Raw genomic sequence first — 13,260 nt, 5'->3', positions numbered from 1 at the left:
CAGGCTGTTACCCCTTGCTGATTCCCCTCGGAGTTGCCCCAGGCTGCTACCCCTGGGTGATTCCCCTCGGAGTCACCCCTGGGTGATTCCCCAAGGTGTTGCCCCTGGGTGATTCCCCTCGGAGTCGCCCCTGGCTGTTACCCCTGGCTGTTACCCCTGGGTGATTCCCCTCGGAGTCGCCCCTGGCTGTTACCCCTGGCTGTTACCCCTGGCTGTTACCCCTGGGTGATTCCCCAAGGTGTTACCCCTGGGTGATTCCCTTCGGTGTTACCCCTGGCTGTTACCCCTGGGTGATTCCCCAAGGTGTTACCCCTGGGTGATTCCCTTCGGTGTTGCCCCTGGCAGTTGCCCCCTGGCTGATGTCCCCTGGCTACCCAGCATGCTCGGCTCAGTGTCAGGAGAATAAGTGTTATATGTTTTGTGTTGCAGCGCCGACCTTTGACCTCAGTTCTGTTGGTTTCTTGTCGTGTCGACCCAAAATTACATTTTAAAGTGATATTCAAGAAATGGACAGAACCTGTGAAACACAACGTGACAAACCTGGCCTCCAGGAAAGAGTTTCGAGGACCATTTGAGTCATACCATTAAATGTAATGTTTTCCCGAGCTTAAAGAAGCAAAGATGGATTAGCTTAGCACTAGCTTGTCCGATTCTTGGTGCAATTGGAGAACTGGTAAAGTTTCAGTTCCTGCTTCGGAGCTTTCACATGACAATAAAAACTAAGTCAACCAGTCGAAGATTTATACCTCAATGACAAACAACGTGGCGTGAATGAAAGAATGCTCGTGATGTCAAAATGGTGGATCCGTGATAGACGTGGCCAGCAAACTTCATAAGATAAGGGGTTTTCATGTGGCTGGGATTAAATTGGTTTACATAATCAAATAAAAAAAAGAATTATCCGCATTAAAGTCAGAAAATGAAAGCTAAACTTCATCATCACGTACACAAGTTGACACAAGTTAAAAATGATGCCTGTAAAGTTGAACTGGAAATCTTGTGAATCAACATGTTTTCCATACGCCCCATTTATTGCAGCATAAAACAATTTAAAGCTTGTATTTATGTGGGGGACCAAAGCCTTTACAAATAAAAGAGATATTTTTGCAACTTTTCACCACATAAAACGTGACACGAACCCAAAAATTATTTAACCTTCAAAATGAAGATGACGGAGCTTGTGAGTGTTATTATACATTTGGTTGAACTTACATTATTAAAGAGCTATAATAAAATAACATGTTGACATTTTATACTTTGTAGTTGTGTCGCCATCTTCGCTGAATTAACAATATTAGCATTTTAGATTTTCTTTAAACGGTTTTATTGGTCTTATTATTAATAAGTCACACCATTTCAGCTCTGTTTGATAATACAGTATTTTAACCCTATATTATGCAGTTTTTCAGTTTACATACCAGAAATATGTTTGATTAACATGAGCCTATTGAGTTTCTTGTTGTTAAATGGTTCATTCTAATACATGTTGGTCAGATCATATGAATAAATGGGATTCAATCTACCCAAAATAAATGGATGGAAATGTGTGACATGATTCAATTACATTAACTCAACACATTTTTGTGACTGTGGAAATGACTGAGAATGATTTTTTCAATGTTCTATTAAACAGTTTCAACTGTTTATTAATACATTAAAATACTTTGATTGTAACAGAATCAAACACAAAAAAAACTGTTTCAATATGAACTTTTAATAGATTTTCAATGTTTATTGGACTATCAGAGTACAAAGACTACGGTCCGTTACGACCAAGGTCCCGAGGTCTTTTAACAGCTTCCCAAGAAACTTCCTACTTTCCCAGTTGGAGAGCAACCAGATGTTTTTCCACAATGGACAAATGCAACTGTGATTATTAAATTAAAATTGGAGCCTACACAAAGAAGAAAAGCATGTAAAGAATAGAAAAGTAAAGAAATTAATTCAGATTTATATTAGCTGCTTCTGTTTTCATCCAATGACAATAAAGATCTTTTTTCTTAATCATACTGCTCCCCGATATATGTTGGTAATTTATAGGGAAACACCAATACTAATCCCAGTATGGGGTCTGAGGTCCATTACTGTGTGGGGTACCGCAACTCGTGAAAGATCCCCTATAAAACCTGGTGACTATTACTAGGGATGGTGTTGATCCGATCCAGTATCGGTATCGGGTTCCGATACCAATGTAATTCACAGATCGGAAATTTCCAATCGAACCGGCGGAGATTTCCGATCCATGAAGCCTCGTCTGCTTCACTGTTACTGAAACGACTCCACAGTGTTTCCCTGCAGGCTGCTCTGCTCGCTGGCTGCAAACTATGGACTGGATTTCCTGAGCAGAGGCGGGTCTAAATGAGACACGGAGTAACGAGTCAGGAAATCCATTCCACAGTTTGGAGCCAGCCAGCAGGCTAGCATAGCAGCACTGTGCGACACAACTTTTCATGACAACATGTCGCTGTTTGGACGTGTTTTACACTCAAAACACAGCAAAGCAACGCAGCAACATGGATGTTTGTAAAGCCGTCGTACAGCGAGACGCTGCTCTGCCGCCAGACGTCACCGTTATAAAACACCACTTTGCCGAGAACGGCTCTGACCACGGGATCAAAACATTGAACAGCAGCTCCTCCAGGCTGTAGCAGGTGATTCACACCTCCGTGAAGCTGCGTCCTCCTCCACGCTAAACTCACTGAAAATAGTCCCAATAGTTTGTGTTGCATTAGAGCTGGAAACACTGCAGTTTGTGCTGCGTTGATAAATAATGTCTCCAGGAATTAATAAAGTGATTGTGAGGTTTTAAAGATAGAACTAGTTTATTATGAGGTGATGACGTCACTCAGACCCCCACATTGTCCACATGGAATAAAATACTTTGTACTGCTTCCTTTTCTCACCTTCTACTGACCTCAAGTTGTCTTTTGACAGAATACATGCAAACATTCCTACATTTATTACTTTACTGTGGAGACGAGTTTATTACTGCCTCATATAAATCAACTATAATGATAATAATAATAATATTAAAGCAAACAGAGCTCTGGTATCAGAATAGTATCGGTATCGGCAGATATCCACATTCTGGTATCGGTATCGGAAGTGAAAAATCGTGGCTCGGTGCTTCCCTGAGTATTACGTGACGTCAAGCGTCAGCAAAGTCGCCCACCATTACATGAGAGGATGAGCAATGTCTAAAATGAATAAGAATAACACAAGTAAGAGATGGTAAATGATGTTATTCTAACATATCAAGTTCATACAACATCAGCTTAACTTCATCACCAGCAACTTAATCACCAGAGACACTTGAACCAGTGGAGCTAGCTCCATGTCGCTCAGTCGTTTCACTGCTCAGTGGACCCAGGGCGGTCTTACTCCGAGCCATGCTACATGCTACATGCTACATGCTACATAATAGTGAGTTTCAAGGGTCACACACAAACAACATGCTTCAGGCTAAACATGATTGGAGTTTGACTGATTTATGGCATTCAATAAGGACTCGGTGTTGGCAAGTAGCTGAAGATTAGTACTCGTATTTGTAATGGGACTTTAAAAAAGTGGCATAAGTGCATTTCTATTAATTTACCATGATCGCAATATCAAAATATTGTGACTGAGCTGCATTTATTCTCTCCATGCTAATAAATGGTGATGATTGTAAATGTGTAGTGCAAGTGAAAGAACAACGTGGAAACAGAAACGCAGAAAGACATCGACATCATGTATTTACCACAAGATTAGCTCATATATTTTCCTAAATATTCGGGGCTTTAAAATCTCTGAAATCAACGTCCTTTTCACAAAGCTGGAGGTTTTATTGGACGCACAATCAAGTCTTACACACACACACACACACACACACACACACACACACACACACACACACACACACACACACACACACACACACACACAGAAGATGAGAGCGGGACCGGACTAAAAGAAGGAGGCTGCTCTGTGACATTTTACAACACACAGGGGAGCACAGATCACATGATCCTGCTCCTCCTCCTCCTCCTCCTGCAGCTCCACCCTCGGCCCTCCATCACTCATGTCACCCCCCATTACCCCACATCGTCAAATAGCAGCTTCACACTCACGCCTCCGCCAAGCTCCAACCGTTCCGATTGTCAAGTCTGTGCTCATAATCCAACATATTTACATTATATTACGTTTCATACACAAAGTCTCAACCTCCAAGCATTTCACACAAACAACGGGATCCTTACCATTCCAAAGAAACGATAGGGAATAAAATAAACTAATGATGAGAGAATATCTGCATTAAAGTTGAACTAAAGTTGTCTTTTCTATTTTGAATAAATGAAACTCAGTAAATGCTGCTGATTATTAAATGCATTAATCATGTAAAACTACAGAAAAGACCACCTAAATCATGTTGAGCGCCACAATGTTAATTGTGTCTATTTTAATAGATTATTTAACATTATTAGAATTGGAGCAATTCTTTAACACAAAAAGCAACTGAATGAGGCTTTTTTTTAAAAAGAAAATCAATTGATATGATTATTTACATATGAGAATACATTAATGTGACAATATCTAGCAATAATAAAAAAATAATAATAATTTGCTTTACCAGTTAAAATGACCCCACATGCCAAAAACGAGTCAAACGTGGCCTTAAAGTTAAAACGGTCCAGGAGCCGCCAAGTTCCCTCTTCTGCTGTGTCAGAAAACGACTTCCCCGTTGTTCTGCTTCATATAGATTATTATATCAGTACGTGATTTCCAAATTCACATTCAGACGATCTTATTGTCATTCTGGCACATTACAACAATCTGTCCTCGCACTGCAGAATGACATGAGGATGCAGGCCCAGAGATAAAAACACAGAATTTAGTTGTGAAACACAGGAGTGGGACTTCGCTGCATGACAATAAATAGGTAAATACATGTACAAATTAATTTTTACTGTACATATTCATATGTATTTGGAAACGGATAAAAAAAATATGGCTCAGCTGTATTTTAAATTATATGAAATTATTCTTTTTAACTGTATATTTTAAGTGTCTAGATGTTTATAAACACATAACTATATTACTTTACCTGTTTTGATTGTCGTTGATTCATCCTCACTAATATCATCGTAATGAACATAAATCCATTAAACTAGTTTGGAGAATAACATCACAGAAGTATTCTAATGTGATTTTAGTGGAAATGATCCTGGATTTTCTTCACATGAACAACATTAAAACAATGAGGCACGTTTATATTTCTTGTTTAGTTAAAAGATTAATATTTATATCCTTGAAAACACATTACGGGATGTGTTTGTTTTGATTTGTTTCTCTGCTCAATAAAGGATTTTCCATCTCACTGCTATTTCTACTGAGAAAGAAAAACAATTCCAAGTTTCAAAGGGTCTTAACAATTGATTTTTTTTGTTCATTTAAATATTAATTTATTTACATGAGCATGTTTATTATTTTTCTGTCTTTATGCAGATAATTTAGCTATGAATGAAGCTGTCAAATATTCACCAAACTAAGTGAATATTTATTGATTCTTTTATGTCTGACTGACTCTTCTGTGTGTGTGTGTGTGTGTGTGTGTGTGTGTGTGTGTGTGTGTGTGTGTGTGTGTGTGTGTGTGTGTGTGTGTGTGTGTGTGTGTGTGTGTGAACGAAAGACATATGTTTCTATATAATAATAATAATAATAACAATAATAATAATAAGTATTATTAATATTAATCTCAAGATGTAATGATATAATAACCAGCAAATGTTAAACAATACAATGAAATGTGCATTTTTTTTTTAGCTTGTATGGAATTTGTGTAACTTACCGACTCATAAAAGAAGTTATATATATACATATATATTTAAAATAAGAATCATTAAAATCAGCTCAATATAATCATTAACGTGCAATTGAATAATTCAGTATGTTTTCAGTGGTTTCAATAGAAATATGGTCATTTCAAGTCACAAAGTGTGACAGAATTATGTGGAGAAATTGTACTTTTTTCTAACAAAGATGACCAGATGATAATGGTGAAACGTAGAAATGTAAATAATGTTTTCTGTGCTGACAGTTTTAGATTTCCTTCTTTTTCCCCCGCATCTGTCCTGAAACCTGGTTGATCTAAATCACACATACAAAGAGATAAAACTACTTGTTTCTGATAGGTTCCTTTTGATAGGATCAATACAAATCACAGACTTTCAATTATTCTGTAAAATCAGGTTTTTGAGAAGAAACCTGCAGTTCATAACAGACAACTGTATCTTAACACTCAATGAGGAACACCAGCATCTGAATTATTAGAACTTCTATTAAATGAGAAAAAAAATCTGCATTTATTATTGTTTTTGCACTATTTATGGCAAAAGCATCAATACTGTAGCATATGCTGTATTTTGGGGGGAAGTTAAAACAATGCTTCAAACCTAATTATCACTTTTAAAAAACATCCTTAGTCCAAACTCTATTTTATAGGTAGGCCAGTTAAAAAAGAACACATAATAAGAATTGTTTGCTACCTTCAAACACTAATTAGACAAAAGAAAAATGTACAGAAGAATATTTAAAGCTATTTGTTGTGAAGTTATTGCTAATTATTAAGTCGTTTTTTCAACAAATTCAACAATTTGGAGCCATTTGTGAGGATATCTGCTGGATTTTCACCACATAAAGTGACACAAAGTGATATATGGGGTCAGCCAGGGCTCTGCAAACACAGCGATCACACAGAGAAATGAAATATCAGCAAACTGAACCCAGAAAGCAGACCGACAGCTGAATAACATGCTCTGCTTTGAGAAAGGAAAAACACCACACACTTCTCCTCCTCAAGCTTCAACCTGAACCAAATTCAACAAATGCCTTTAAATATTTCCCAGAAATAATATGTTTCTTTTTTCATTTCCATAGTTGAAATGTGTGTTTTAATTTAACAAATATTTTTAAAATTTAGATTTTTGTCACTTTAATTCTCCCTTTCTTAATATTTCTGTTCACCTAAAAATGATAAGAGAACATTTAAATATGTTAAATTGTTTAGTCTGACAATGTTTTATGGGAAAATGTGCTTCTTTAAATCACACACAATTGTTCCATTGTGAGATTAGAAAAAGTGTGATTTTATAAGTCATCTGGAGAAAGTAACATATATATTTGACATTTTGTATTAAAAAAAAACCACTCTTAATAATAGTATTAGTATCTATCAGTACTGTGCTGTACAGGTCGTGATATATATATAAAAAGCTGTATGATTCCTAAAAAAAAAACAAAGAATAAAGAAAACATCTCATTGGAATATTGAAAATCACATAAACTTGTCCTGACTGCTTCCTTATGAGCCACATTACGAACTGAAACAAGATTTTGAGTCCAGTTATAGATCTAAATCAATACAAACAATGTGATCAGTTCGCATAATACATGTAAAATAAAAGCAAACATGATAGTAGTGTGAACCTCAAATAATAAAAAAAAAAAGAGTAAACGCTCCTAAAATCGTCATCCACTAAAAACTGGGCTAATTAAAGCAGAAGCAGGTCCTCGTGTTGTTTTCAGGGACGTTTTAACAGCAGAGGATCGTTTTGATGGGGGCGAGAGACAATCGCGGCGGTTGGAGACACTAGAGGGGGCAGCAGACCACCGAGGACACTCAGAGGAGCCCTCTGACCCCCCCCCCCCCCCCCCCCCCCCCCCCCCATTAACTGATCCAGCACAATCTCCTCTATACGCACCGAAAACGTCGCATCTGAAATCCACTCAACTTCTTTGGTCATTTCTATTCTACAAAAACTTCTAGTTTCAGTCTGACGCGCAAGTGTCTCTGAAATCCCATCCTGTTATTCTATTTATTCTGTCGTTTTTTTCCTGCTTTTCGGTGATAAATACGCGCAGTGTTTCCCCGGTAAGAACCGGGATCCGGGTCGCGCGCGGCACGGTGGCTGCTGGAGGGAAATCCCCACGACCTTGTCTTTTCCTATCGATCCCCTGCTATTGATCAATAATGGTAATCATACCAGCGGTGATTGGTTCAGATTTCCTCCCGGATAAAATTGGGAGTGGACGAGCGCACCAAAACCAAAACAAGCAGAAGTTTGGATAAAGGGGACCGCTGAGACTTTTTAGTTTTTGTTTTGTTTGTTGTTGTTTGTTTTAAATCCTGCTCTGATCCGGATCAAAACAAACCCGAGCCAGCAGCACGATGGGTTCTTTTAGTGCTCCTACCTGCCAGTCTGAGAGCCGACATCCTCTGGAACTCGGGCTCCTGCAGCCACTTCCACATCCTCCGGAACGTCTCCCGGCCGGACTTTAGTTTACTCCACGGTTTGGGGTTCCGGAGCAGGTCGGACAGGGTCCCCTGGGAGCGGCACAGCACCCGCTGGGCGAAGATGGCCTGCGGGATGCTGTACCTCTTCAGCTCCGCCGTGATCCGCTGCGCCACCTCCTTGGTGTTGATCTCCTCCAGCTGCCCCGAGCCGGTGCCCCCCTGCGTCCCCGAGGAGGAGGAGGAGGGCGGCCGGTCCCGGGTGGAGGCCAACACGGGCCCGTGGGACGGCGACTGGAGGTGGGCGTGGGGGTGGTGGCCCGCCGAGGACGCGGCCGGGTGCCCCGGGTGGTGCATCCCGTTCAGGTGGGGCATCATCCCGGCCGCCGGGCCGCCGAGGCCCCGGTGCTGGTGGTGCTCCCCCCTGCTCAGCATGGACGCGGTGTGGTGCGCGTCGAAGTTCAGCATCTTGTCGTGGCCCCCGTGCGTCGCGGCGCCGTAGTTGTGGAGCCCCTGCTGGGTGTTGTGGATGGAGCCCAGGCCGTTGCCCAGCACCGGGGACAGACTCTGACCCATCCCGGACATGTGGTCCTTGTGGTAGGGACTGTAGATGTTGTTCATGCCCGGCAGTCCCCGCTCGTCCCGCATCAGGGTGAAGCTGCCGCTGACGTTCCCGGAGAGCCGCTGGTGGTGGTGGTGGTGGTGGTGGTGGTGGTGGAACTTGTCGGACACGGTGGAGATGGGCGGCAGCGGCTGCAGCGGGGTCAGGGTGGTGTAGGTGCCGCTCATCCCCATCCCGGGAGAGGAGGCGTCGCACGGCACGCTCATGGCGTGGTGCAGCGGCAGGGACAGCTCCGGCCGGTACTCCCCGCCGCCGTCCAGGATCGTGGCCATGCCGGACACCATGGCGGAGCGGGACGACGCGGCGGCGGCGGCGGCGAGGTCCTGGTGTATCCGCAGGGTGGACGCCGCCGCCGCCGCCGCGGCCACCGCCGAGCCGCCGCGGCCGTGGTGCGGGCTGTGGCCGCTCATCAGCTCCGCGTCAGGCGCCACGGAGCCCACGGCCACCCCGCCGTGCAGGCTGCCAATGCTGTCCATTGTCATGTCCGCGTTCATGGCGTACACGTCCAGGTCCTTGGCCAGGCATCGATAGGCGTTAGTGTAGGCAGTCTTCATTCATCTGTCTCTCAGTCCATCCGGATTCAGAATTGTCTCTCCGTCCTCCTCTCCCCCCTTGTCCCTCCGGCCGCTTCTCCCCGGGATGCTCCGGGATGGGTCAGAGCCGTCTCCCCGCTCCGCCGTCACTCCCTCGGTACTTCCCCCGTCCTCTTAAGGCCTCTCCAGCTCGGCGTGTCGGTGTGTTTCCCCCGGCGTGCGCACATTGGAAAAAAAATAAATTAAAAAATTAAAATTAAAATTAAAAATGATGTTTTTATGTGTCTCGTGCGGGCCTGTGCGGTGGCTCCCCCATATCCCGCTGCCCCGTCGTCCAGCCCGGTCCTCCTCCTGCGGTGTTCTGCTGCTCGGACCGGAGCTGTCCGCGGTCCCTGCTGCAGGGACGGGGGGCGGGACCGCCGCCGTGACTGACAGCACAGCGGGCCAATCAGACAAGCGATAGGGACAGAAAGAGCGCTCTGGGTCGGCGGTTCAGCCAATCAGAGGCCAGTGCGCGTCGGACAATGAAACTGCTGCCGCGAGGACGAAAAATCACTATTTCTACAATAATTCCCATTCTCCAAAGACAAAAAGTGCTCAATTTATCATACATCAGCGTTGTTTATGATGTCTAATCGTATCCATAGTTTATAAAATATAACCCCCTGTAAATTACGGAGTTATTAAGCAATGACTTCTCCAAATAATAATAATAATTTCTTCCAGAGACAACTGCTGTTGATTAGATCAGACTGAATTCTGATAAGTATTTTATAAATGTGGAGCCAATACACTAATTCTGCATTGTAGGGTTTTAGTTTCTCTGTTTGAATTGAAGCAGAAAACAGCCCCGCCAACAACTAATTCGGGAACCTGAAAATGATAATAAATTCACTTCATTCTATACAATTTAAAGGCAGCATAAACAAGTCATCTGGGTGATGAAGTAAAGTCAAAATGTGATTTTGTGGTAAGTCAATCACAAAAGTACAAAATACGCCTGATAATAAAGTGCTTATGTCGAATTTTATTTGTTTTGATTTTGTGTTTTTTTTAGGTCTGTGTATTTTAAAGAGAAATTGTTTACTAAATTCTAGGTGTGCAAACGAGTCTTTTCATATTCTCCCTCGTCTGTGATTTATTTTCCTTGGGGAAATGAAAGTGACAGAAATAAGACTTTTGTTGATGGTAAAAATGTGCCTAACTTTCTTTGTAGATGTGCATTAAGTTTATATTACTATAGGTTTATGATGTGTTGTTTGATAATGACAGCTGAACATAAAAGTGTTGTGTCAGACAAGAAATACATAAACTATATGGAGATACTTTTCTACATCCCGAGGATGTACCCAATGTTGGATGCCAATGTTTTGTTTTTTCCCCTGGGAATTCCTGAATTATCTTACAAAAGGCTGTACACTCTCTCAGATCTTCATTTCAAAACATTATAATGAATCCAAACCCTGGTGGAGACAGTTTTTCTGTCTGCTTCACCTTCTAAAAAGTGTCTTATTATGTTTCCCTTGAGACAGATGTACATGTGAACATCATCTTGTGACACCCTCAGTGCAGTCAGTCCAGGCAGTAAAGGAAGTGGACTCAGTTCAAGGTGTTCAGTGGCGTCGACAGCAGAGCTGCACAAGCTGTGTGAAACACAAGAGAAACACATCCTCAACTTCTCTGTAACAAACTGAGGATCCAAGCTCTTCTCCTTGGTTTTTACAGCAGAGGAGCAATCTTGCCCACAGGGATCATTAAAATTTGATCTGGTCTCAGCACTCATCTCATCACCTGCTGCCTTTGAATGAGGAGAACACGGAGGAGAACACACGGAGACAACAGTTGTCAGTGGGGAGGGAACTCGGTCTCCTTTCATGCAAGCAACCTCGATTTCAGTGCAGTGGGAAGTTTGCATATTTCTGCGGGTAACAATCCAAACAGATGCATGTTGGTTAATAAGTTACTCTAAATCCCTTCTTGGACCAGTGACCAGTCAATAGTTTGTTCTCCAGCGGCGGCTCGGATCAGCCCTCGTGACTTGAACTCAGATAAAGACAGAACTTTTGTTCATTTGGAAAGTATCTTTAAAACACTCAGCAGAAAACTCCAGACGAACAGAGAACACAGATTGCTACTCAGTCACACAATAGTGTGAAATAAACTGTTATAATTACCTACTGTAAAGTGACACAATGCCCATTGTAATTATACATTGAAAACACACAATGTGAGGTTAAATAAAGTGACACTTAACAATGTGGTTTTCAATAACGCCTCGTGCTTTTCAGGATGGTGGAGTCTGGGACTTTAGCCAGTGAAATGAAGGAGGCCACACACTCAGAGGAAACAAGGATTTATGAGCTAGTCATTACACCTGACACCACGTAATGACAATTTAGACCAAAATATTTAACACACAATGATGATCAATGACAATATTGGAAATTTTTTTATAAAAGAAGTCATGATGAAAATTTCATAAATTAGTTGCAGAACATACATTCATATCATTACAACGGAGCAGTGTTTTGTTTTTTTAGAACTTAATGTCACATGAATGCAAAACTACACAAATTAGAATGACTCATGACAGTATGGAGACTTACATATCACCTTGAAATAATCATTTTTAACTACTACAAGTTAGCGAGAACTTTTAATTGTGTGGATTGTAAGCTACAGAAGCTGAATCTTTTTGTCACGGCATGTGGTTTTCACATGATGTCACAGTACATTGAGTAAAAGTAAAACAACACACACTTTAAGATACAACAATGTAATTGAAGCACATGTGTTGTAGTGAAATAGAAATGTGCTCCTTGACCCACATACACTGAAATGGAGTTTTGTGTTTGTTGCCGACAAGCTTCTTATCAATGGAAGATTAAAACACTTTCCTTTTTGGCCACTATGTGTCAGTAATGCAATCAATCTGCTGCCATTTCTTCCACAGAATAAGTCAGAAGTGAAAAGCAAGCGGCTGATGGCTGAATCAGAAAAATAAAGAAATAAATACAGCTATTCATAAAAACGAGGAAAAAACCCCCATTCATAAACACAACAGTTTGATATTTAAGTGTATTGAATGTCATAAGGAGGTTTCTATTTTATTTTATTTTTTTACACATCTACACAACAGTGCATTATTATATATAGAATATATACCATGTAGGCAGTCTGCAGGGTGACGCCGTGGTTCGTACTCTCCTCTCACAGTCAGAAGGTCACGGGTTTAAAGGTCACTCAGGCCCCCTCTGTGTGCAGTTTGCATGTTCTCCCCTTGTGTGCGTTGGGTTTCCCCCGGGTGCTCCGGTTCCCTCCCACAGTCCAAAAAAACATGCACGTGAGGTCCACTGGTGACACTGGATTGCCCTTACGTGTGAATGTGAGCATGTGTGATTGTCTGTCTTGGGTGTGTTTGTCCTGTAATGGACTGGTGACCTGTCCAGGCGTCTCCTGTCCTCGCTGATGGTAAGCTGGGCTCAGCTCCAGCGCTCCATGACCCTGAACAGAATATATACAGTATAGAAGATGGATGGTGAAATGGATATCCACAGCCTAAACATTACAGTGATTGTGAAAATAAAATAGCACGATTCCAACAAAAAGTTATATTTGTTGTTTTAATCCTGTTTTTTTTTTTTTTTTAACGGGTTCTGATTAGAGGTGATAGGTCTTCATGACCTAAAGAGAGTCCAAGAAGGGATAACAACAGGACCTGTTAATTCTCCACTAACATGGTGTGGGCTGGCTGTTGTGTTCGTACCGGGTGTGTTGGCGGCGTTGTGCTGAGTGCAGACGGCTGCTGTGCAAATGATGTGCTGGGATGTTATTGA

The 13,260-nt window shown here is 41.9% G+C and overlaps 1 protein-coding gene across 1 annotated transcript in view; it reads right to left on the bottom strand.

The window, feature by feature from the left end:
* onecut2 (one cut homeobox 2) overlaps positions 1-9,445 on the bottom strand; it is a gene marked incomplete at both ends in the record, with an annotated part of 43,067 nt that extends 33,622 nt beyond the window's left edge. Inside the window, one exon of the mRNA XM_080509684.1 lies at positions 8,230-9,445. Within this exon, the coding sequence (XP_080365810.1) occupies positions 8,230-9,445 (1,216 nt within the window). The remainder of the gene's footprint in view (positions 1-8,229) is intronic.
* Between the last annotated feature and the right edge of the window lie 3,815 nt (positions 9,446-13,260).

This window comes from Blennius ocellaris (assembly GCF_963422515.1).
Source record: "Blennius ocellaris genome assembly, chromosome: 15".
Lineage (NCBI taxonomy): Eukaryota > Metazoa > Chordata > Actinopteri > Blenniiformes > Blenniidae > Blennius > Blennius ocellaris.
This window is presented reverse-complemented; position numbering and strand designations above follow the sequence as displayed.